This window comes from Scatophagus argus, chromosome 10, assembly GCF_020382885.2.
Source record: "Scatophagus argus isolate fScaArg1 chromosome 10, fScaArg1.pri, whole genome shotgun sequence".
Taxonomy (NCBI): domain Eukaryota; kingdom Metazoa; phylum Chordata; class Actinopteri; family Scatophagidae; genus Scatophagus; species Scatophagus argus.
Window position 1 is genome coordinate 16,429,783 of NC_058502.1, and position 25,895 is coordinate 16,455,677.

Genomic DNA, 25,895 nt, shown 5'->3' on the forward strand with positions numbered 1-25,895 from the left:
CTAAATAAGATAAGACTGAATGCTGGAATGTGTTAGCGTTGCATACATAACAGCAGAAAGTGACAAAAACACAAACTATGTAAAACCGTCCTTTGAAGAGTAAATATAGCATCATTTCCAGTTACACTGAGTTCAGTTCACCATTTCCTGTGTTTACTTTACGTGGCCTAAAACAGCTAAGACTGCTATGCATACATGTGAAACTGATTTTCTCACTTTCTGTAACTAACACACAGGAGGGAGACTTTCAAATCGGTTATTCGGGTGCCTGCAATTCAGTCACATCTCAGTTTTTTTTTATTTGCTGCTAACCGTTACAGTAAGGACAGGGACCAAAACGAATTCCTTCGTCTCCTGGTGACTTAATTTCCTTCCTGTTACAGCAATGTCAAAGTTTTGTCTTTATGTGACTCGTTACCGCTATAAACAGTATTAAAAGCAATAACTAGCAAACATACACAATACTGCATATTTGTTTGATTTGTCACTTGCTAAAAGAACAAATTTATGTCAAGTGTCCAAAAATAAAAGCTGATGAAGGTGAAGAGCTGACGACACTCACCAGCGTCAAGGAGGGGCAGAAAGGGTGAAGCTTCAACAGCTGAGGCAACAACCCACCCAAGCAGTGGGTGGGTGGGTGGGTGGGTAGGGGAGGTCACTGCACATCAGAGAGCTGGACAATGTCGCACAAGAGAGATGGCAAGAGGAAGAGAAAGAAATTCATGGATGATAAGAGAGACAGGAGAGGGCAGGGGTAAAACATAAGAGCTGACAAGAAAAAAAAAAAAGGTGAAGGAAGCAAATGCATCAACAGATGACAGCAAAGATAAACGAGGAGAGCGACAGGCAGGAAATCAAAGCTTCAAGATTGCCAAAACTATTATTAGTTTAATAAATAAGCCCTGGGGCTACGCTGGAGCTCTGCACTCAGTCTATTAACAATAATCTCCCAAACTGAGCATATAAAGTAACTCGGTTTGTCCTTGTGTTATCAGTGTACCTGCTGAAGCTGCATTCCTCATATGGGGAAGGGAAACTGAATGGTTCACGATAACACTAATTTCCCAGCAATGAGTTTGTTTTTTTCCTCTGAGGCTCTAATCCAATATTACAATGCATTCGGCACAAATCAACCGGGGTGATTTGATAATGGAGAGACTGCCAATACTGATTAATACAGCTTGGAGGGGGAAATCAACAGTTCCCAAAGCTCAGAGAACATATTTCTGTAAACAAAAAGAAAGCTCTGACCTTTCTTCTGCAGTGATGGACTTAATTTACTCATTTGTCATGCAAACTACCAGGATGATAGATTCATTCAGCCAAGGATTTCACTTATTGCTACTTATGTGTCAAGATCTGTTTATTTTTCTAGCTATTTTATGATTTGTTAACAGATGTGTTCTTTTAATTTACAGCAATTTAACCCTATCATTTAGGTAATGCTTCCCTTTCACCTTTCCTGGTTAAGTGTTGCTGTCTAAGTGTTGCCCAGGCAAAGGGAGCTTTGTCAGAATGAATACATGTTTAAACAGGATGACAGCAGTGACAGATTCATCAGAAGTGAGGAAAACAACACTCAAGTTTAATGATATCTAACTCTTACTTTTTCTTGTCTAATCCACAGGGCTGGGTTTAAAGCCCGACCGAATAAGTAATCAAGTAGTATCAAAATTTCTCTAGTCAAACAATACCCACATTTGATTGTTTTTGTACCCATTTCTTAAGAAAAGAGATATTATTTGCATGGTTTTGCTCGCAGCCAGTCACCACAAGCATTCCTTGATTTAATATGACATGTGATCAGCCCACGACCAAAGCAGCTGCAGCCCACACAGTCTGTGGTGAGGTGATGTTGAGTGCAACATATCTGACAGAGTTGGCAGTTCAGTATTCAGATATCAAATGAAGTGCTCTAATGGTATCTGTACCACTACAGGGATATTGGCATCATAATGATCAGCCCTTCTGGCCCATGGAAGGCAAGAGGTGAGACTCAGCAACTCTGATGCTGCCACTTGCTTAAGGATACCTTGGAGGGAAACACATTTGCTCACACTTACTTACTTTGTATACCTAGGTCTCAGTGTTTTATCTTTTCTTCTGTCAGAGGGTGGCTTCACATGAGACAAAAACTAGTTTGAAAGCCAGAGTGATGTATGTGTAATTGCTCGGACAAGATGGCTGTGACCTGTGTCTTTTACGCTGCCTTTATCTAACGCGGCAATCATGGGAGGCCTGGTCATGGGAGCCTGACGGCTGAGTCACCTCAGCTGGTACAGACTTCCCTCTCAAGCTCTATTTGGATAATTGGGTAGACTACAACTTGACAGAGGCAGTGAAAGCGATAGGATCCTGTCCTCGTGAGGGTAGGATGTGCGTTGGTTATGCAATGTTTTTTCCGACTTGAGATCCCCACTGATCTAATTTGACATTTGGGTGATGAGCATCATGAGGAATCCCTAACGTTCTGCATTTCCTCACAAACTTCAAGTCAGAGGGCAGAGCCGCTCCGCACAGCATCACAAATAACTTTCTTTTTCCCATTAAGACACACGGCAAAATGTCAAGAGGCTACCATCAGAAAGCATGTTTGTATTTTCGTCAGTGTCGGATCCACACTGTCACAAGCAGTGACCTTTACTCGAGGATAGCCACTGTGAAGGAAATGAAAATGTGTCTGCTTCATTGTTTTTATTACAGGGAGATAGCGTGCAAGCTGGTGTTAGTCAAAATTACAATCCAAACAGGCTGCTCTGGCCTTTCGCTTGCCCAGTGAACTGAGACTGTGTTTTTGAGAGGAAGAGGAAGAGAGGGAGAGAGATCTGACTTAATAACATGCCACTGAGTGGAAAAAGCTGAGACAGAGCAGCGGCTGGAGTCTGACTCAACCCAGAGCGAGAGAGATGAATTATTCATCCATTCAGCCAATCATCTGGAACAGCCCCTGAGACCGGAGCAAGTAGGTGTTGGGCTGAGACTGAGACTGAGGACGGAACGATAATTGCAGATGCGAAACAAGTTCTGTGGTCAGCCAACAAGCCTAAGAATGACTTCCTTAAATACACATATTAGTAAATAATGTCATGCTGTAAATCATTAAAGTCACATCACATGAAATCAAAATGATGGTCAACCCTTGGCGAAAGTAGTGTGATGATCACAAGATATGATGAGCAGAGCCTGACTTCACGCTTTATACGTTTGGACCGCAGAACTTCACTCAATGCACAGGGATCTTAGTCATGGTGAATTTTCTAAAACTTGTACAAGTATTAATCTTAAATTACTGTGGACTAAATGAAAACCGCTTCTTCACACTGATCTGCTGCCAGATTTGTTAGGACTGATACTCACCTGATACATGTGATTTCAGTAAGCCCACGATGATTCAAGGTTGTCAAAAGCAACGATACTTTTTTGATACCACAACCTTCTCATTTTATAGTTTTGAAGTACCAAAGCAAGGAAAAAACAGGTCCACAATCTGATTTTCAACCCAAGACTGGTACATGCACAGCACTGAACAGCAGCGGTGGGCATTTAGTAACAAATTACATTTACTCTTTTTGGAGTAGTTTTACAAGAGCATACTTCTATTTTTAGTTAGTTATTTTCACAATTTTACATTTAGAAATCTCTTATGTACTCGCACATGATCTCCTGATTTATTTGCCAGCAAATGCAAAAAAATGGTTAGTAACTGATGTAGTTAATAGAGTATAATACAGATGCAACATTTTGTGTTCACACTTTAGAGATGCAGGCTGTGAATACTATCCTGGTGTACATGTGGCAGGTTATCTGATCAGGATGATGATGACTTGTTTCATTAAAAATAAATGCAAGTGTATGTTCACTTCTTTACCTGATGAAGACGATCTGTGGTTGAAATAATTCCAGTCATATCCACATGAAAAATATCCACATGTAAAAGAAAGCTTCACCTTCATGAGGTGAAGTGAAAGCTAACATCGCAGTTATCCTGGAAACAGGAACAGGATTAGCTGGGTGGCGTTACGGGATGTTCTGAAGCTAACGTACTGAATTAGCAGAGCTAATAAATTTAACTTGCAATTTACTTGCACCTTGCACTTTATTAATTTATGCAGATATAGGCCTTTCAACAACTATTGCACATGGTCTAGTCAATGTCATCCATCCACAATAACCTAAATAAATTTTCCCTTTTACTAGACTGCTGTATGAAAAGTACAAGAGAGACCAATTAACGTAGTAATTACTTTTCCACACTTCACTGTGCTCAGATGTGGAATATGATCCACACACATTATTGTTAATTGCTTGAGTAGTTATACATATTACAGCTGACTTAAATGCCAGACAAACTACACAGCATAATGTCTCTGCTAATACATTCACGGTAATAACACGCACAGCTGTCTTTTGCCAAAATATCACTGAAGTAATGTATGCCGTCAAATCATTAACTTTGGGGATGGAGGTGAACAAGACCTGCCATCCTTGCTCCCTCCTTAGTATTCACCACATTTTGCCGTATGCTTTGTTCGACAAGTTTAATCTTCTTAAGACAAGGATTCAGGGCTTTACCACAGAAGGAATGTAAAGCACAGAACTAAGCTGAGAAAACTAATGACAAGTAATGTGAGTGGAACGCATGACCAAGGTTGTCCTAATTCAGAAAATCACTATATTTAAGCAGCTTTACAGACAAATATCTACTGTTAGAGGTTAAGTGACAGTATACAGATACAGCCCACCATGATTATAAACTGTCAAAAACTTGACTGGTGCTCAAGCGGTTACAGAGACATACTTACAAGACGAGTTTGATGAGTCAGATCATTTTGCAGGAAGATGTCCTTTCAAATGTTACTAAAGTGCATTTTTGTGTAAAAAGCTTAACTCAACCAGAGTTCATTAATCCAAAACAGTAGCTAACTGAATTTAAACTGATGGAGTCTCACAGTGCCAGCGGACCAAAAACAGCGAACTGTTACAAACACCTCACTTTGGTGTTTTGAAACATCCTGTTGGCTCATAATGAAACTGAGCAGATGGCATAAAACCTGGTATATAGCTCGGCTCCTGGCCAGCTAAGCATTCTACTAAATTAACTCTGCTCATCAAGATTCTGAGAGATTAGGCAGAATAAAAAGGGTCCCCACAGATACTTTGATGCAAGTGTGCTTAAGGCAAATTTCCCTTGTAGAGGAACACACTAATACAGTAGCTCTACGGGGCTCTATATGGTAGGAATTCTTCAAAATGGAAAGAAAGGCTTCGACGAGCTTATACTGAAGCCATAACACACATAAAGTAAATGGGACAAATTAAATGCAAAAAGTGGTTTATATTATGGCAGACCCCATAACACTAATGCTGTTATCTAAGGAGCATTAATGTACCGTGACTACAAAGCAAGTGTGAAAATGAACAGCTTCATAAACAGAGCGAGGCAGATCCACCACAACACCACCTCCCTATAGAGACTGTGGTTACTTTAGACCCTCAAATTATTACAGGCAATAAAGAAAATCATTGCATCTTTTCATGGCATTTCTGCTGTTTTCAGGAAAGTACTTACTGACAATAACAGTCACAATGGGAAATGAAAAAGAGGAAGACTGAGGTCAAAACAACAAAACCGGAGGTCAGGGTCAGACCCCACGCAATCAAGACATCCCCATTCTGTGACCGTCCTTGGTCTTTGTACTGTGAATAAGTGACAGTCATACCAACGAGATTAATCCTGATAGAAATGCAGATGGAAAGTATAGAGATGAGAGGCTGCAAAGGATAAAAGATGAGGGAGGGGGAGAAAAAGGAGCAGGGCCACAGCATCATTACTTCCATTTTTTGTGGTACCTTACTGATTACTGCAGGAGAAATTCTTTTTGCCCTCCAACCAAAATGTGATTACAGAATTGGATAGAGTCAGAGAGACAGAGTCTTGCCTTCTGTCGGACCTTAAAACAGGGCCACTGGACAGTTTCCATGAATATATTGTCATGTTTACCCGCATACTGACTGCAATGACTAGAAGATGCCACTTTGTGTGTGATGGTAGGGATGAACAGTATACACTTGTGCAGCTTTGGCAGAATGAGCTGGAGAAAAATATAAGTGGTGCAATGGTATCGCTATGAGCCTGTCAGTGTGTCCCCATCAGATTTAATCAAGAAAGCTACAGCATCAGAAAAACAGGAAGGTACAGATGTGCTCTCACTTACCCATCTTACTGCAGCTCACACACACACACTCACTGTGACCACGGAAAAGGTGACAAATAAAGGTCTGCTAACACACATGTCCCAAGACACGTATCACAACAAAATGTAACATAAAAAGTTACCAGAAATAGAAGGGCCAAAGTCTGATTGGTGCAGTCTAAGTGCTGCTATTACTAAGACAACTGAGAACAAGCCAGAACAAGGCAACAAAGCATGGCAAACCACCATAGACATACTGATAATACAGGAAGTAAGAAAGTCATCATTTCCAAGAATAAGAAAACCCAGGCCCAGTTTCTCAGCAACGTTACTTATAAAAACTATGCAAGGTATTTGCATCTCCATTTTAAAAACAGCTTGCACTTTAATCAAAAATAATGGACTGACCTAAATCAGCTCATCTGTGTATCTGTGTGTGTGTGTGTGCGTGCACAGGGCAGATCACTCTTAGCCTGCAGTCCGATCCTAATCCAAGTCTCGTGATCAGGCTGCTGTTAGTTCTCTGAACGTGGGAGGGAGGGGGAGAAAGGAGCTGCAGTGGCCTGATAGAGATTTCAGAAACACTGCCACTCACTCATCTGATACACCAACACAGGAACAAAAGCGCACTTGCGCAACACTCATAATAGGCAATCTGAGGTTCACACCTGCCTCCGCCTCTGTGCTGTGATTCACTGCTGGTCCTGCTTGTGCTTTGTGTCAGTTAAATGCCCACCTTTAAAAATGGCATCTGAGGACCTCCAGGGTCCTAAAGAAGATTGCAGGAATGTCTCAAGCTACATGAGGAATCATTTCCTTTCTGCTTATTCCTGATTTAGTGACAGAATGACTGTGCATCCTGTGGTTATCCTCTCATACAAGATATAGATAGATATAGATAGATTAGATATAGTTCTGTGCACAATAAACATTCTCTGATTTTGATATATTGACATATTAAAACATATATTAGAGCAGAATTAGCATTAGAGCAAGTCTTTTTTTTTTAACTGTATAGGCCTAATCTTCTGCAGCCACACAACATCTTGCAGCAGTCTCTTCCAGCTCATAGTCCTTCACTGTGGACCAGCTAAGGCAAAAACAGGAAAGCACTTTGGGCAGTTTTAACAGCAAGGACCAGACTAAAAGAATGTCTCTGAACAATGTTTGCTATTGTTAGATTAAATTAACTTACTTAGCTTGGAATCAAGCAAATCTCATTCCGACTCCATCACTCTGCAACTGTTCAGAGGCAGGGACGATGAAATATTATGAATTATGGTAGGTCAAATTACTCGTCTAAACAGACAAGAAACAGAGTTCGCTCTAATACACCGACGTGTGCTTGATTGTACCTTTTTATGACTTAAATACGGCCCACCACCAATTTTGAAACTTTAACACGACTAAAACCAACAGTTGATCACGATCAGAACAAATACGATATACCTAACTGCATTCAATACAGTTACAAATAACATTTCTGGCATCTTAAGTCGTTTTCCTAGAACACTGCCATGTTGTCCTGGAAACTGAAATTAAGCATCTCCACCACTGAGACGAGGACCCGTGAGCCGAGCCTGTATCACACCGGCCTTTGCCTTCACGGTGTCTGCCAGCAGCGCCTACCTGCAGATCCGCTCCTTGCAGTCTACAGTCCATGTACTTTTCCCACGCGTATGACAGCTCCGTCCGCTGTGGAAAGGCCATGTCGCACACACCCCCCAGGTCCAACACCGGTCAGGCAGTTGAGGAAGTCAGGAATGACAAAATTCTCCTTGTGGTTTCCTTCCTAATCCTGCATGTCTCTGAAAGTGTCCCGGACGAAGTCCAAACTGTTCTCCCGAGTCAGTCTTAGCAGATTCATGATTCACGGCGCTGCTTTGACACTTTTACATGGTGCTACTGCAGAAACACACAAAGTGTCAAATGGTTAGCAAAACAAAATTTGCTGCCAAAAACGAAATTGACCTCAGAGACACTGGCAGGTTATGTGACGCATTTGGACCTGACTTGAACACGAAACTCCGGACAAACGAGCCTGAAACACTGTAACCTGACCAAAACAAAACAAGCAGAAGCCAATACACTCAGCTAGCTAGCTAGGTATATCACACTTACTGTATCAAATCTTCACACAGATTGAAGCAACTCGTTTCCGGTAAAGAATTTCCTTTTCAAAATAAAACCTTATAATTTGGTACCGTAGTCATCACGACAGCAATCTCGCTAGAAGCTTCGACAAAATACTATAGCTAGATCATTACTGACATTACCTGAAGCAAGCAATATGCATTTGTGTGCAATGTTTCTATAATTCAAATTGTTAGGTCAGGACTGCTATTTCCGCCTCCATCTGTGAACTGCGAAATTTCTTAAGAGGATTGACCCAAAGAGCGCTGGGTTATAGTGCTTTCCAATCCACTTGTCCAACACATTTATCTTGTCTGCTTTAAACTGACAACATCACATTCATTTGAAATGCAAGTACAAACCATCAAATCAACTGTCACCTCAAATATTCAGGATTTATCTTGACATGATTCAAAACAATTGTTTATATTTATACATCGAACTCTCCATTGAAAACAATCTACAATTCTTTTATATTTCGTAGTATGAGATTCAACTAAGCAATAGGATAATTCTGAAAAGAAGATAATTCACTTAATCGCTGGGGATAAATACATTAGGTCAAAATCTTTTTTTAAAAAAAAAGTAGAGCAACGTATTTATACGAATGATATTAACTATGTACTACAATCTAAATTACATAATTGTTTTTCATTTACATTTTATACTGTATGTATTCTATACTTCGAGTTAGTGACTGAAATGCTTCTCAGAAAACTTTATGATTCATGTTTTATTTTGAAAGTTTTCCTCGATGGTTGTGGTTATCGTTTTTGCTAACTTGACCACAAAAGGCATGAAGAAAGCCACAATGTTTGCATTAATGCAATATCATCCTCAGAGCCGCTATACCTCATGTGTCCTACAATCTATTGTAATTGACAAAATACATGTTCCGCAATTCTAGTTCTTTTGCAAACAGCCATAACCTTAGGTCTTTTGCTGGTTGTTGCCTCGCATCGTACGGTGTATGGCAGCTGTCAAACCTGTATAGCAGAAACATCTTTAACGGCTTTTACCAAAATAATCAGACGTCCAGCTATGGCTACATCTTCCTTATAATATCCACTTGCAAGCAGGAAAAATATATATTCGTACATACCGTCGTTTCCCGTGAATTAAAGACAGCTAACATGCTAGCCTTCATCCAGCTGAGACTACGCTGAGTAATTTTGCCCTCAGCACTGACTGCAAGACAACCACGTACAATGCCGCCTATTCCTTGCCTGTAGAACCTCCCAGAAGGCCAACGGCAGAGGGAGGGACTGAAGATAGCTTGTACTGGCGGTTAGCCACAAAAAAGTACGTTGATTTTTGTTGTATTTGTTAAGTTATTGTCATTGATATTATACATTTACATTTCCCGATTCATTTCGACAGAGAAATAACCAGAACAAAAAAGAGTTCGTGTAAATGTCTATGTATCCGTTTGCATGCGTATTCCAGGCGAAAATATTCCTCGCAGACAAATATCAGGGTCAGGATGCCGCACTTCTAATAACCGCTCATAGCCGGTGACAAGCCCTCTGACTCCTGTTTTGCTTCCCATTGGATAACACATGACTAATTCCCCAATCAATAAAAACATTATGTCCAGGAACTGTGGTGCATTTGTGAATCTCTGTAAATCCGCTAATACATGGAATAATACAAGATAATCCCTGTTTCAACCAATATATGCAATTTGCTTATTTTGGGGAGTCACAGGAGATGTTTTAATATTGCACAAACACACACATTAATGGATATTCGGAAAACAAGCTTAATTCTTTGGTTTCTCTGTTTAGCTTAATGATACATTGATCTTAATCAAAATATTAAGAGTAGCCTGTATACACTTTGATTAGTGAAGACGGAATTTCACATATTTATTATTTCCCAGGTCCTCTTGTCAATAGTGACATTTGCTGCGTTTATTTGTCCAATAGATGACTTAAAATCTTAAGATTTTGGAGTGCTAATTAGACAAAACAAACAATGTGATAACACCACTTTGGACTTTAAGATATTGGCTGACATTTGTAGGGGACAACAATCATCAGATTATTCAATAATTAAAATGTAGTTGCACGTTGGTCGAAGATTGCGGTAAATCAGCCATATTCCGAGTTTATTATGAGCCCTTTAATGCACCACTGACGTATGCAAGTGTCTCCCTGTTTGGGGCAGCGTACAGACTGCGGGGGTGGCAGCAGTTTGATTCCTCCAAAGCAAAGCAGAGATGACATCGCATTGACACCCTGCGTTTTGAAAATAGGCCACATGAGAACGTTAATCCAATACAGTATTAAGGGTTAGCAAGATGATAGTTCTTGTCATTATTCCGCTGTCCTCTAAAGTTGAATTCACTCGGTGTCACGCTTCAACACTTCAAATGGCTGAGTCAGTTAGTTGAGTGAAATTTGACTTAATAAATTGCACAAAAATGATAAGATTCATGAATCACACGTTAATATGGGCTATATAACAAAGGAGATCAAAAATAGTATAATTTTAAAAGAAATTCATGATGGATTTAAGGGCCCAAATTCCTATAGAAGGAGCGTTTAAGGCCAATGAAAAGATCTTACGTTTAAATATTCTACATTTTGTTGTTGTTACTGTTACGTGACAAGCAATTCCCTAATCGCAAAGTGTACTTTGGCTCCACCTAGTGCACAACACTAAACAAGGCTTTGTAATTTACTCTCTTTAACACACGATGTCGCTATTATCACACTAAAGTCACAGGCACAGAAGACAAACATGTTAGAAAAATGTTTATTTTAATGTTTATTGTACAGACTCTGGCCACACTCCACAACAACACTTCCATGCAGTTATCTAATCCGAACAAGCCACAGTGTAACACAGCTGGCATGAGATGATGTCATGCACCGCTGTGATGAATTTCACATTAAATTATGTATCCCTTGAACTTTTTTCTCAGTTTATGTGCACTCAGGAAAAAGACAAAATAATAGTGTTTATATTTACAATTCTTAAAGGCAGTTGTGATTTGATAAAGGCAACGGGAAACGTAAAAATGTATATAAGCATATCACTGAGAAATAAAAGGCACAGTAAGTTCAGTTTTCTGTGGCATTTTCAGCAGCTACAGTTTAGTAATGCTGAGTGGCTCCTAATTAGCGGTCAAACATCCAAACAGTGCCAGCTCTCTGAGCACAGCCGCCTTCTCTCAGTACCCGCTGTCTCTCTCCACACAGCCCACACCCACTGCATTGTCGGGACATTTGCAGGAGCGACCGGCAGGGGTTGCTAAACAGAGGTGAGTGCAGCCCCCGTTGTTCACAGCGCAGTAGTTTTGTCCTGGAGGAAGGAAAAAACATACAAACTCTTATTCATGTGGGACATCCCAGGCTATTTCCATAAATCATAAGCCACCATCGCAGGAACCTGCAGGAAACAGTCTCTTCACTGTTTGTTCAACAGATATATACATAGGCCTACTTCAAGGAAACGCAGCAAACTCCAGATGTTGGAGGCCCCCTCTCCCTTGGCTCCACATTCCCTGACTTGCATAATGCATGAAGCTTTATCTAGAAGGGAGGATGAGGCCTGCTGCAACACAGTATCATGATGAATATTAGCTGCAGAATTCCTCCTGTTGCTTTCAGGCTGGGGAGTGAATCTGCGATTTTTCTTGCTCCCAGTGTGTACTCAGAATTTTTTACCGAGGGCAGAAAAGGTCACAAGACTAGGCTATTAGTTAGAGAAAAGGGGCTGGCTAATGGGCCTGACTGAAAGGTAGCCCCCAAAAGTAAAAGGGTCAAGCTATTTCTAGGAATTTCTCTTTAGTCTCTCTCTTTCACATCAGTGCTAGATGCTCCAGACACTAAAGGACAAAAATGGGTCTTTCTAACCAATTGATAGCTATACAAAAAAGACAAAAAAACATTTCAAAGACTTCCAAGAGCAAACATGAGGATTATATTGGCCCTGTTGCACCCTCGCAACTGGCATACTTACCTGAGAGACACTGGGCATAGGCTGTGGCGATTCCATATAGCTTGGTCCGTTTTTGAGGCTGGAACTGATCTGACTCATTACCGGTATAGCGGTCCACAGCAACCACAGCATCCCTATTGTAAACAGTCAAAGTTCAGTAAACCAAGACTACCCCAGCTGGAGAAATGTTAGCATCCTGCCTTCCTGTGTTTTGTATAAAGTCTGTCAAGAATGAGTAAGGGTAAGGGTAGGTCTTCTTAGCCATAAATGAAAAAGTTTGTGTGCCTCCCCCGCCACCACCTTTCAACCTTCTCAAGCAAAGCTGCAGCCCTGGAAAGATCAGAGGGAGGCCCTGGGCAGGTCACTCACAGACGCTGAGACTGAGAAATTGCAAGCAGCTGCCACTTTTTAAGATGCTTCCTCAACCCACACACACAAATAGACACCCCAACCCCCTGCCTCTTTGCAGTGACTAACATACAGAATCAGCCGCGTGGGAAGAAAGATCCACAGTCTTCAAAGTGGGAGTGTCCGAGTTTGGAGGAACATCAAGGGCCCATGCTTGAAGTGTGGAGAGCTTTTTGACCTCTGACCTACCCTCTCCTTCCTCTGCCTTGACATATCTGGGTTCTTACATGGCACAGTGGACCATGGTTAAAGCCTGCATTATGTTTTTGATGCAATAAATTCAGATGTGTAGTGACTGGGATACTATAAGTGGTTCGTTTTTCTTACAGTTCATATACTGTAATTGGATAAAAAGCAAGACTTAAAAATAAAACAGATAAAACAAAGTCAAACCTCCGCCAGTCAGTGTAGTAGATGTTCTTCCCAAAAGATGTGATTCCAAAAGGGTACTGGATGCCCTCCATAACCTTCCTGCGGTCACCCCGTGCAGGATGCATGCATTCCAGTTTATGAGTGCCTGCAAGCAAGGGATTACACTTATTGCTGATCACAAGGCAGACATAATTTCATAGTTGAGTCATCTGTCTGAAAGTACCTGCATCTGCCCAGCAAAGCAGAGAGCTCTGAGAGTCGTAGGTCAAGCCGTTTGGCAGGCTGAGATCGTCTTTAACCAGGACCCTTCTGTTGGATCCATCCATGTAAGCGGTCTCAATCTTGGGAGCATCACGGTTCCAGTCAGCCCAGTATAGATTACTGTTATGAGGACAGGTCTGGAGTCAGTTTAGTGTCAAACAGGACACGTTTTTAACACAGATTAAAAATAATAAATTACAGGTAGACTTCAACACAGTATAAATCAAATTTTAAATGTTCTTCTTCTGACAATAAACAATTTTTGATTAAATTCATGTTGTGTTTTTCAGGTGGATATTTCCAAAACAATTAAGGAATAATTTGAGGTTTTGGGACATATTCTTATTTGCTTTCTTGTTGTGAGTTAGATGAGAAGAACAACCACTCACATACCTGTCATATATATAAAAAGACTGAAAACAGGAGGAAACAGCTGATCTGGCTCCATGCAAAGGTGCCAAAATCCATCTACTAGCACCTCTAACACTCATTAAGTACTATTTTATATCAAGTTTGTTTGGTATTTACAAAAATAGTGTTTTGTGGGGGTTATGTGCTGGACTGTTTCCTGGTCAGACACAGTGACTTTCTGGCATCTTGTTGTCATTGTAAGGCTGCCAGCTAACCAGCTGCTGGCATATTAAACAAGCAGATGTTAGAGTATTACTGACCTTCTCATCTAACTCTGTGTGAGAAAACAAATAAGGATATTCTTATAAACTCCTTATAAACTTATAAACAAATGAACTTAAAAAAGCTTCTTAAGCTGTTAAAGAAATGTTAAAGAAACAAACTAAAAGTTTCATGTGAAACAGCACACACCCATTGGGAGGGTCGGCGATGATAGCACGGGGGTTGACAAGGTCGGAGTCTACAATGACGCGACGCTGAGACCCATCTAAAGAGGCCACCTCAATGCGATCCTTCACAGAGTCCGTCCAGAACAAAATCCGGCCCAAGTGATCGATGGCGATACCCTCTGGGCTATGCAAATCTGTTGACAGATTACAGTCTGCACATCAGTTTCTTTGCTTCATGAAAACAATCTCCTGATACAGTGAAAATAAAAGAGAACCAGTAGAGTGAAGGATGGAAGTGAACAGTGACACTACCTGATCCAATGACCGCAATGGGCTCTCCCCCCTGGATGCTGGCCTTGCTGATTGAGGGAGATGTGATTTCAGTCCAGTAGACCATTTTCTCCACACAGTCATAGGCCACTCCGATGATTACCTTCTCCTGCCGAGGGGTCAGCAAACAACAATCTTTGAAGTGCACTTTATTCAAACAAGCGTGGTCAGAGACAGAAACACGGAGCAGATGTGTTTTCTGACATTAACGTCTAGACGTAAATCCAAACAAACAGAGCCACACACTGAGCAAGAGCAACTCAGCCAGACTTCAGACCAGCTGGTTTGGAAATCAGCGTAACAAGAAATGCAAATTGCAGTTCCCAAGATGTCAGACTGATGTTAGTAATTAGTGTGAATGTCACCATGTGCCTCCAATAAAGTGCAGGCTTTGAATGCATGAAGCAGATGGGGAAAAACGCAGAGCTAAAATGCAAGCCTTATTATCAGCAAGGAAACAACTTCTGCTGAGCTCAACAAGAAACCCAAACATACTGTAGCTTAATGTGACATCTACTATGTCTCTATGTCTACCAGTGAAAGATTTCTGTACTCAAGAGTGCTTATTGTACAGTTATGAACCTCTGAGGTCCTAACAGCATTTAGGATTTTATGACATGACTCATCAACAGAAAAGCTTTTAAAATCTCTCCAAAATAAGGACTGTAGACATCTTAAACTATCAATTTAAAATTCCTGGTTAGCTGTTCAAATCACAAAAAAAAAAAAAAAATCTACAAGCACAATAAATTTAAAATGGTTCACACAAATCCACTCAAACCGCTTACAGAACTTAGCAAGATGGGTTTATTTGAAGAGACTTACAGGGAGGTGGAGGACAGCCTTGGCATCATCCTTTTTCATATCATATCCTTCCAGCGGGATGTGCTCTATCCTGCCGCTCTGGGCAAACAACAAGTGTGTTCCTGGAGGCAGGGGGTGGACATCGGGTCGAGGAGTGGGTCCGACAGGTTGTGGCGCACCACCGTGGTCAATACCTACCCGAGATAAACTCTGAAATATCACTGGACTTGTGGAGGAGCCAGCCTCTAATCACTTTAGCAAAGGAATCATTTTCTGGTCATGCATTTATGATCTGTTAATGCACTGTGAGAGACACTGCGGTCTCTTGTGCAGTGTTAAACACGTGTGATTTACTCACACATTGGTCTACTGCCAGGCCCAGAGCGAGTCCCAGGGATCTCCTGTCCGTTTCGGTCCACGCACCAGCAGTGTCCCGTGCTCCCATGGCACTGCATGGGTTCATAGGCACCGTTCTCGTCACATGTAGGGATGTACTGTCCAACGGGAGGACGGGGACCTCGTGGACCATACCCCGTCACACCCAGGAGAGTGTCTCTGTGGGTCTCACATTGTGTTTTTGTCCTCTCTGAAGAAAACAAAGAAGAATAAGCCCCAGAGTGAACACAGGTACCCTGCAGCAACATTACAAACTCATTCATCTACGCTTACTTATATCTCCTTCTGTCTTCTGCTTTAAATTCAGCTAGACAAAAACTCCCACATCTCTTGTAAGACATGTTAAATTCCTTTTGCTATCCAGTAGAAAATGAAAAACAGGTTCCAGCTGGCATCAATACACTCTAGCAAGGAACTCATTTTCGAACACTCCTCTTATCCGAATGGGTGGAATAAACTATGCTGAGAATGAAAATGATCCGTTTTCTATTAGTAAGTCTGCAACTAAATCAAAGAAAACTGTTACTCAGACTGTCTACACTCCCACGACAGATTCCAAAAATAAACTCCAAGCAGCACAAACTATATGTAACCAGACTTAATATAAAATCATGTCAACTGCTAACAATACACAGCTGTCTCAAGTAGGCTGTTAGGTATGCTTGTCAGAAAGTGATGGCATTCTGATACTCACCTTGAGAGCAGTAGAAGCCGTCACCATAATAACCTGGCCTGCATTGGCAGGTAAATGATCCCTGGGTATTGTAGCACACAGCCTCCTGATGGCACCTGCCTGTCTGGCACTCATCTATGTCTTCAGGCAGAATAGAAGAGGGTGAGAGAGGACAGAGAGAGTCAGCAACTGTACGAGCTAAAATGTTTTCTGCATGTCCGGTTTGTCCTGTCCTTTTATGGTCAGGGATCTGCACAGTGATCTGGGTCACCCTCTGCCCAACACTGTTGTCAGAGTGCAGAACATCAAGCAAAGGCGTGGAAAGAATGGAAACTATGAATGAGTGTTGCCGAGGACCAGCCAAAAAAAAAAAAAAAAACAACACACTGACTCAGGACCTCCACACATGAAGTGTCCATCTGCTTTTAATGTTTCACTGTTCAGGCACTGCAGATGTATTATGTAAGCACCCTTACCTCCTCCAGTCCTGAACAGATGGTTTAACAATTGCAACCTGTAATGGATCCAAAAACTGAACTACTTGTGTTAAAGGAAAAATCCTGCTTATTTTCCATTTAGTTGACTTTTCAGAACATGTCAAATTACTTTGGATGCTGCGCAGGCAGACATTAGTTTTAGGAGATGTTTGTTTAACTCAATCGTCATCATATGATAACAATTAACAGTTCTGAAAACACTCTTGTACGTGTATCAACACTGACACTTGAATGGAGAAAAACTCATGAAAATCACATAGTTTTCACATGGTTCTTGTTGTTTACTATGATTCTCTGATAACGTTGCTCGTGAATGTTAAACCTTTTGGCAGCAAACAAAGTAACAGATGAGCCTTTGGATTTACACACAGTAGTTCGGATGTCTGGCAGTAATATAAAATATAAACAATTATTACTTGAACTAAATATGCAAAAGCACTGATGGAGTCCTGTAAGTTTAATGCTATGACAAAGCAGTGAACAAAAATGAATTAGTTATAAGATTCATCTAACTTGATCTTGAAGTTAGATGATGTGCATTAATGATGTGCATCATTAATGACTGGTTAGCAGTTTATTCCTGTGATTATTCTTCAGCACGTATAGCAAGTATAAATTAAATGTCCTTATGCAGTACCTTGGCAGATTGTACCATCTCCTATGAAGCCTGGCAGGCAGGAGCAGACGTAGGCTGAGCCTCCAGTGTAGCTGCACTGAGCACGCTCAGGAATGTCGCAAGTGTGGGTGCCTTCTTCACAGGCGTTCACAGGTCGATTAACCTCTGAGGAAAAATTGACAAGGGGAATTCAGTTAATTTGGTATGGAGCAATTAAGAAATGTTAGATGCCAAAATGACAGCTATCCTTTGGTTTTGGTATGGAAACAAACAGGACAACACGCCTTTCCAGTCTCCACACTAAGCTAAGCCAAGCTGTTCATATTTAGCATACAGACAAGAGAATAGCCTTCTCATCTAACCCATGGCCAGAAAGCAGATAAGCATATTTCCGAAAAGGTGAAATATTCCTTTTACATATGTGGCTTACAGCTGGTGACAAACAGCAGGGAAGTCAGAAAGGAAAACTGAAGTCAGCCTAATCCGATTTTTTTATGCATTTTTCAAGACTCTGATCTATCCTGAAGGAGCCTAAAGTCAGATAATGCAAGTATTATTTGACCACAAGCTGGATAGACACAGACAATCGCACACAAAGTATGTGTGTCCTTATGGTTAGACAAGACAAGACAACTTGGCTGGTTAGTAGATATACATGTGTTTTGTCTTGCTCACCGTGGTCTAAATAATATTTCAGTGCATTTTATTACAGTTTGTGTCTTAACTTGTCCATCCCAACTACGAGATGAGATTTCTGAAAAATGTAACCGCGCATGGCAATACAACACCACTTACCAGTGCAGGTCCTCCCATCGCTGTCGAACTGATATCCTTCGTCACATTCACAGCGAAAGGTCCCAGGCTGGTTGTTGCAGATTGCGTGGGAGCCACAGATCTGAGGACTCTCTCTGCACTCATCAATGTCTGATAAAGAGAATTCCTACGTTAGGTCAAAGTTTGAGTTTGGAGCTCTGAAGTCTGAAGATTTGGCAGATCAGTGTTCCTCAATATCAGCATTCAGAAGATTAGAGCAGAGACCTTAATTAGACTGATTGCAAATGATTCAAGATAGCATCTGTCTGAAACAGTTCCTTCCTGTTTCTAGTCTATGTGCAGAAAAGCTCTTCCTGTCCTGAATGCCAATGGCTGTTGATATAGAGGTCTCGGCTGGGGATAAGGACCACACTTGACCAATTGACCTGGTCTGAGAGTATAAGGAACTTTCCCATGTGGAACTCCCTCTTCTAATTGGCAAGATTGCCCAGTTCCCCAGGAAGGAAGGATTTTGAGAGTCAGGGTTAACTAAATCATGGTTTTAAATAGATGTGGGGACTGTCTGATTAACTTGAAAGCAGAAAATACTTTGGTGGCGAGGCTACTACACAAATACTCATTGCCACAAACAGTGGAAAAGTTTTTGCATTATATCATCTGTCATTCTCACCGTAACATGTGCGGCCATCACCATTGAAGCCAGTAGCACATTCACAGTTGAACTGAGTTCCTTGTCCAGGTCGACACACAGCATTGGTGTCACAACCGTGTCTGCCAGTGAAACATGGGTTCTCCTCTGGCTGCCCTCCTGGTATTTGATGGTTTATTATAGAAACAGTGTTACTACTATAATGTTAATTTGTGTGATTCCAAGAGAAAAACTTATTTACCCTTCAACATACGGCCTAACTTTCAGTAAATCTGTCCCTAGTCAGGATGTTATATATTGTATTCCAGGAAGGAAATGACCACAGACCAAAACATGAAGACAAAAATAATCTACATGATCTCACCATTGACATCCCCGATCTTGTTGCTCATGGCGAACCGGATGAGTTCATTATTAGCATCATACATGACAAACACCTGTTCCACGTTGAGCATCTGAGTCGGTTTCACATCTCTCAAAGACTCGCCATGTTGGCAGCCCTGGAAGGTGATGGTCTGACGCCACTGATACGTCCTGGTGTCAGTGGAGCCATCGGGCAAGCTCACTACATAGTCCCGAGTGGAAGATGAGGTGATCACTGGGAGGAATGACAGGAAGGTAAGAAACAAGAAGCTTGTAGTTTGACTTAATAAGCACTTAGTTATCATTGTAAAGGCTGAAAAAGACTTTTGTGGGATAAAGATTTGGTCATGTGCAAAATACAGCAGAAAGAACTCAGAGAACTGGCATTCTCTGCTTGAGTTGTATCTTACAGTTGTTGCTGTACTGATAGATCTCAGAGTATGAGTCAATCTGCACAGTGGAGCCACGAGGGATCTCAGGGACACGGCCCTCCAGGTTGGTGCTCACCACCAGGTGGTCATGTTCATCAATGCCTTTGAACTCCTGCCTGATAGTCAGCTTCTCATTCCCCGGCAGAAAGGTCACTTCAGCCTGCCTTGTGAACTCCCCCCCTACAGAGGACAGAGAAAACAAGGTTGAATTTAGGAGGCTGACCCTGGATGAACTTTGGCTTTCTGTCTTCTGTTTTAACTGAGGTAATGTGAGGGGAATTCAGCTGGACAGAGTGAGTAAAACTGCAGCTGTATGGCAAGTTGCTTGTAGAAGCATCACCATTGGAGCACAGGGATGCAGGCTTCCTGAATCTTCACTTTTGTCATTTTCTAACCAAATGAACCATAAGAAAATCACATAAGAGGCTGCTGGGTGTCACATTGTCAGATATTGTTAGTGCTGTTAAGATTTCCCTCACCAATAATACTGAATCCATTCTTGAAGCCAGGCTGTTCCAGAGCAAACGCCCACCCAATCACACCGCCAAGGGCCGACAAGGGCTGCAGTGAGGACCCAATGGTGTCAGGGATGTCACTGATGGCCACATAGGAACGACCATCATTTACCACAACATATGAGTGGAGATCATTGTTGCTGAACTCCACTGGAGAAGGAGAGTTGCCAACGTATACTCTTCCGTGCATTTTGCCATTCATCCTCTGTGGCTTTCCTGCAAAAACAAACCAAACCATCAAATGTGGTCACAGAGTAGAGTAGCCAACCCATAGATTTGCTTAAATAATTTCAGGAGTATTGTATGCGAAGGGCCACTCATGGCAAAACTGTGAACACAAGAAAAGAAACTGCAAAACTGCTAAAAAGATTTTCCCAAATAACTTTATCAATGAAGTGTTGTCTTAAGTGTAAGGACACTAGTAAAAAAAAAATAAAACTAGCAAGTGAGTCTAAACTGCTAAAACTGTCTTGTAAAATTTTTATCCATTAGTGCTAGCCACACTAATTTACTGCAAGATATCATTTTTTTAGCTATGCTAAGCTACAATTTCACTTGATTTACCAATAGGTAAACTGGGTTTATATGGTAAGGTAGTCCCAAAACTACTACTAACTAGTTCTTTAGTTCTGATCTCACAGGATTTGACAGAATACTGTTTAAAATGGCCCACAGACGCATATTTCATGCATTTCAACCACACTCCTCTCCATTTCTCTGAAGCAGTAAAAACAATAGCACTTTCACACACAGTTTCAATCTTGCTTGAAAATTAAAGGTGACCACTTAAAGCAGAGATGTAACATTACCCTCTGCCACACACTGTATCCCATTGCCGTAGAAGCCAGGTCTGCAGTGGCAGCAGTATCCACTGGAGTAGTCCCTGCAGTCAGCAAACTGGGAGCATTTATTTCCACTGCTTGCACATGTCCCAAGGTTGTATGAGAACACTGAAAATATGTAAAAGCACCGTAACAATATGATATATATATTATATATTGTATTTTATTTTAGCAATGATAAGGAAATATTTTAAAATTTTATGTCCAAGTATAATAGAATTGCACTAGTACTACTCAGATGAAGCCTTTGTCATTGGAACTCACCATCTACATTTATATCTGTGTCATCCACCACCACCACTTCTGGGTTCCCAGGCTGATGTGGCTGGTACTGAACTGGGTGAACTTGGATCTGCTGCCCTTCTGACTCATATGGAGGATACTCCACTTGCTGTCCATTAGTATACACAGTTCGCCTTGCATCAGTGGCCCCGTCATGGCCCTCAGGGTCTCTCCATGGTGTAGCCTCAGTGGGCAGGTCAGTGACCTCACCTGGAGCCACGTTGGTAAAATATGGAGAAGTTCCAATCTCGTACACCCATACACCCCTCAGACCAGAGTTGGTCTCCCTATACGGAGAGAAGAGACTTTTACATTCACTGCTCTTGAAACATTATGCAAACGGGCCATTGCTCAGGCCATTGGGTGACTTACTCTGCTAATGCTCTGATGGATGCCTCATCCTCAGTGGTGGTGACATAGTCTGGTCCTTGACTTAAGAACAAAAATTGACGAACCAAACCCTTACTGAAGCCAGCACGCATGGTCACACTGCTATTTTCTACAGGTGTGGAGTAAAACTGTATCCCATCCCTTGCATACAGGACAATGGCATATGAGGCAGTCTCCAAGGATGCAATAACCAACTGGAAGGTGTTTCTCTGTGTAGTAAAAGATTACAGAGACTGTAAACAACCAGTTTACAGTTCCATCAGTTCCACCACAGATCACTTGAATAACCATGTGATTCTCACCTTCTTGTCAATGCCATCTCCTCTGCTTTGACTTTCATGTGTGGCAACATCGACCCAGGTGATCACCACAGCATGGATGGGGTTGATTTCATCATCTTCAGGAAAAGCCCTGTTGATGTGCTCAGCTGCCTGACGTAGAACATCAGGACTGGAGTCTTGACGGAAGAAAACCTTGCCCACACCATCACTTGTGTCCAGGTCTCCTTGCAGAGCTGCAATCATGCCGAATCTTGGGGGTATTTGGCCAAGATATGTCGACTCGCTTGTTGGCTCTGCTGTTGCAACAAAACCGTTGGTGTTGATCTGAAATTAGAAGCTCAAGTTAGTGTAATAAGGATAACAGGAAATGAGATGAATGTAACACCGTATGACTCTCTTTATAGGATAACAACACATGAAGAACTGTTTCACAGCAAAGGCAAACTCAGTCCAGTCTGACCCACTTTGATCTTTAATCCAAACTCATTAGACTAATGATCCGAGTCAGCTGCCATGTCCTTCAAAAGCACTAACGAACAAACAACAAATGAGCAAATGCCATTTAACACAGATTTTACACACTTTCTAGGTTTAACGTGAACACACGGAAGGTTTGTAAAAAAAGAAATGTTGGGCTCATGTCAAAAACACTCACATACACACACAGACACTCTGCTCACGGGCCTCTTTCACTTCCTGACCAGGGGAAAACACTATTCCTGGCCACTGGACACTGTTTCCTGTCCTTGCCCCTGATGAGCAGCCTCAGAGAGTCTGAGGATTGAGCATTAATCTTCATTACAGAAACTTCCTGCCAAAATTGAAGATAGAACTGGGAAAATGATCAGTGCTTCTGATCTCTTTAAGGATAGTTTAGTGGTAGGCGGGTTAGTGGCTACGCGAACATATCATTGTGAAATATGAATCACACTCAGGAGGAGACGCTAAAATCTTTTAACAATTAGAGATGAGTGTTTTTTCTGTATCTATGTATGGTGCGAAAAGCATGACTGTTTGCCCACAGGGCACAGGCAGTTCAGCGTAGACTGTTTCACCATGAAAAACAAAAGCCTTTTGGTTGTCTCGGCTGCAGTACAGAAATATGTTTGTGTTGAATGATGGAGGTAGTCAGCAGTGAGGAATCTCCCCCCAAGACTGAGAGTTTAAACAAGGAATTAAATATTTATTTTCAGCCTCAGGCTTATGTGTTAACCTCAACTTTTCTCCTCTGCACATCTCCACAAATAGATCTGTTCCTTGGTTGAGATTGAGTTTGTAAGTGTTCCCTTAATGACAATTTAAAACACTGTTTAAAGATGAACTTGTCTTTCAACATAGTTATCAATTAATGTGCCCACCATAAACTGAAGGCATTTGCTTTAATTCTTTTCAAAACAGAAACAACGGTTACTGCTTTACATCAAGTAAAGCTTATGACTGACTTTTCTTTAAACCTGAATGAAGCTTGGACAAATGTTGAGGTTCTATAGTTCAAGGGAAATACTTTATACGTACACTCACTCTCCGATAGCATATGCAACACAATTAAAACAGAGATGCAGCACATTTCTTAGAAAAAAAGAATCAGAGTGAATAAAAGGCTGTTTGTCTGTCCTTTTACAATGGTGCTGCTTTCAGCTCAATGTTGCCTTTTCCCAAATCGTTTAAAAGCACCACATGACAACTGCGAACAGCGAATAATAAACATGTGAAGTCTCTATTTGTTATGCTTCAGGCTAACCTATTATAGTATACATGATCTGTTATTTATGGCAAGATGTCAACATTTTGATATAAGCCTCTCTTACCAGCCCCACAGTTATGTGACAGACTCACTGGTAGAGGTTTTGTGATGCATTGCAAAATTAGGTTCTTCAAGTGCTCTGGTCTTTGTGTCAACACTAAAATGATAACCTCAGGGGAAGCTGTAAGAATGCGTGGACACACACATTCCACAAGATACAGCAGCCTATATGATAAGTAAATCAATATTTACAAATACTCCTGTGTGACAGAAAAAGTCATACGCTGCCCCAGATAAATTTTGCAACTTCCAGGCATTGTTTAAGGTTGAAATGTTAACGACTGACCCCTTTACAAGGAAACGGTCCGGGGTTTCCAGGGTATGCGCAATTGCGCAAGATCGATGGACAGTCCACCCCGACAGAGAAATCCCCCGCGTTTGTATTAAAATGAGTATGATGGTGTACCATGCTGTGGGTTCACTTACAAATATGCTGTTGAAAGTGCCATCATAAAACAACACTGGCTTGTCCAGTTCGAGTCGGTGCGTCTGGTCATTCCCTGCTTCGAGTAACTGGTCTCTTGCGCTTGGACCGAAAGGAAAAAACTCTCCCCGCGTTATGCTCTGCACAGACGCCACAAATCCGAGAAAACTCGCACAGACGAGCCATACTTGGTCCTGCCAACCCATTGTTCTTGTTTCAGGAGCAGACGAGCAGCCCTGTGGTCCGTCCAAGCCAGGTTAGTGGAGAGTGACGCACAGGCTCCACAGAAGAAAGTTCTTCTGTGAGGAAAGTTCAGTCAGAGTTTGGCCAATGTGGGGCGGAGTTGAGAGAGGGAACTGCTTTCATAAAACCACTTCAGACTGGAGAGTGAAATGAGAGGTAGCCTATACTTTACTTATAATGTTGATCCTCAAACAAATTCCTGAAGTGGTCATCAGTAGCGATGGCCCTATAAGGAAAATGAAAACAGCGACAGGAGTTATAAGGGTTGATTGAACACAGAAGCAGCCACTGAGGGAGCACTGAGGTCAGTTTCACATCATACCCCTTGATTAAAAATCTGACTTGCAACTCATTATTCCAGTATTACCAATGCAGTAGAAAGCAGTCACCTCTGTTTAGATGATAAAGTACAGTAAATACAGGGGCCACTGTGTGGGAGGTCCAAGTGTCTCAGGAGGGACAACACTGAAGCTGTGTGGCTGATTTGGACACAGGCCAAGGGGCCATCAGACATCAGAGCATGGACCAGTTACCAGCAACAGAGCCTCATGGTCACTTTGATTGAAACATTATATAAAAGACAATATCACAGAGCACTGTACCATGCTCTAATCATTTCAGGCATACCGCTGTGGCTATCAGACTCCACTCCAGCTGGGATAATGAGGGGCATGGTGGTAGTATGGTTCAACTTGGAGCTGTTTCTGCACTGATAACGCATGCTCAGTCATCAGTCCAACACTTTGGTCCACTTGTCTGAACAACTGTTGGCCACATTGCCATGACATTTTAATGTGGATATTGATGATCCCCATTATTCCTGATGATTCACAGTCACCTCTGACCTTCTGTTTAGTGCTAACATCAGCCTAAAATGCCTGTTGCCAACACTTTCATAGTATTTTGAAGGTGAAAATAACAACTGACCTCCAAAGTTTTGCTACGGACAATTGAATTTCCCAGTGATTGATAAAGCATGAATTCTTCTTCTTCTTCTTCAATCATGATGATGAATAGTATTTTTGTTCAGGCCAAGATTTAATACCACTCAAGTGATATCAAAACTCAAAGTACTGATAATGGATCCTCTTTCCTAGTGAAGGAGGATACATTTACTTAAATAGCCTAGTGTTCTAAATTTGGGGTACTTGTACTTCACTGTTTCTATTATACTTCTGCTCCACAAGATCTCAGAGGGAAACATTGGACTTTTTACTCCACCACATTTTAGGTTGCACTGTTTTTTTTTATACCCTTCCAGTCTGAAAACCATCTATTTGGATGATGTTCAGATCAGATTTTTCTATTTTTTTGCTTTTTTCTTTTGAAATACTGGCTATCATCACCACATCTGGCAATTAAAACTTCGGTGATGAAGGTTTCCATGTAGACATTGATTTATTTCAAGTGCCCACAAGGCAAATAGGTTGGGAACTACAGCCCTGTAGAGGATGAGTCTTTTGTG

General features: G+C 41.5%; 2 protein-coding genes across 9 annotated transcripts in view; both read right to left on the reverse strand.

The window, feature by feature from the left end:
* lyst (lysosomal trafficking regulator) overlaps nucleotides 1-8,330 on the reverse strand; it is a 54,802-nt gene extending 46,472 nt beyond the window's left edge. For 5 of the 8 annotated variants that reach the window (XM_046401330.1, XM_046401329.1, XM_046401327.1 and 2 more), the window contains exon 1: nucleotides 7,824-8,330. In XM_046401330.1, coding sequence (XP_046257286.1) covers nucleotides 7,824-7,904 — 81 coding nt within the window. In that variant the 5' untranslated portion in view covers nucleotides 7,905-8,330. Of the gene's footprint in view, nucleotides 1-562; nucleotides 650-3,868; nucleotides 4,266-4,802; nucleotides 5,907-7,823 lie in introns of those variants that run through there. The other 3 variants (XM_046401332.1, XM_046401331.1, XM_046401333.1) reach the window with 3 other exon arrangements.
* A 2,743-nt stretch (nucleotides 8,331-11,073) lies between these two features.
* Nucleotides 11,074-24,574, reverse strand: nid1a (nidogen 1a). Its single transcript, XM_046401097.1, has 20 exons — nucleotides 24,190-24,574; nucleotides 21,981-22,283; nucleotides 21,661-21,887; nucleotides 21,271-21,575; nucleotides 20,974-21,114; nucleotides 20,129-20,380; nucleotides 19,629-19,829; nucleotides 19,220-19,453; nucleotides 18,877-19,014; nucleotides 18,228-18,356; nucleotides 17,454-17,597; nucleotides 16,341-16,460; nucleotides 15,609-15,836; nucleotides 15,272-15,444; nucleotides 14,429-14,555; nucleotides 14,139-14,310; nucleotides 13,279-13,436; nucleotides 13,077-13,200; nucleotides 12,297-12,409; nucleotides 11,074-11,636 (listed from the first exon to the last, which is right to left on the reverse strand). The coding sequence occupies exons 1-20, from the start codon at nucleotides 24,391-24,393 to the stop codon at nucleotides 11,506-11,508; spliced, it is 3,624 nt and encodes a 1,207-aa protein (XP_046257053.1). The 5' UTR covers nucleotides 24,394-24,574; the 3' UTR covers nucleotides 11,074-11,505.
* Nucleotides 24,575-25,895: the final 1,321 nt, after the last annotated feature.

Excerpts from the sequence above, each read along its gene's own strand:
- nid1a (XM_046401097.1), bottom strand. The coding sequence starts at position 24,393 with ATGGGTTGGCAGGACCAAGTATGGCTCGTCTGTGCGAGTTTTCTCGGA. Across the intron at positions 19,015-19,219 it reads CAAGATCGGGGATGTCAATG|GAGGGCAGCCAGAGGAGAAC; the intron begins GTGAGATCATGT and ends ATCAAATACCAG. Across the intron at positions 18,357-18,876 it reads TGATGGCCGCACATGTTACG|ACATTGATGAGTGCAGAGAG; the intron begins GTGAGAATGACA and ends TCTCTTTATCAG.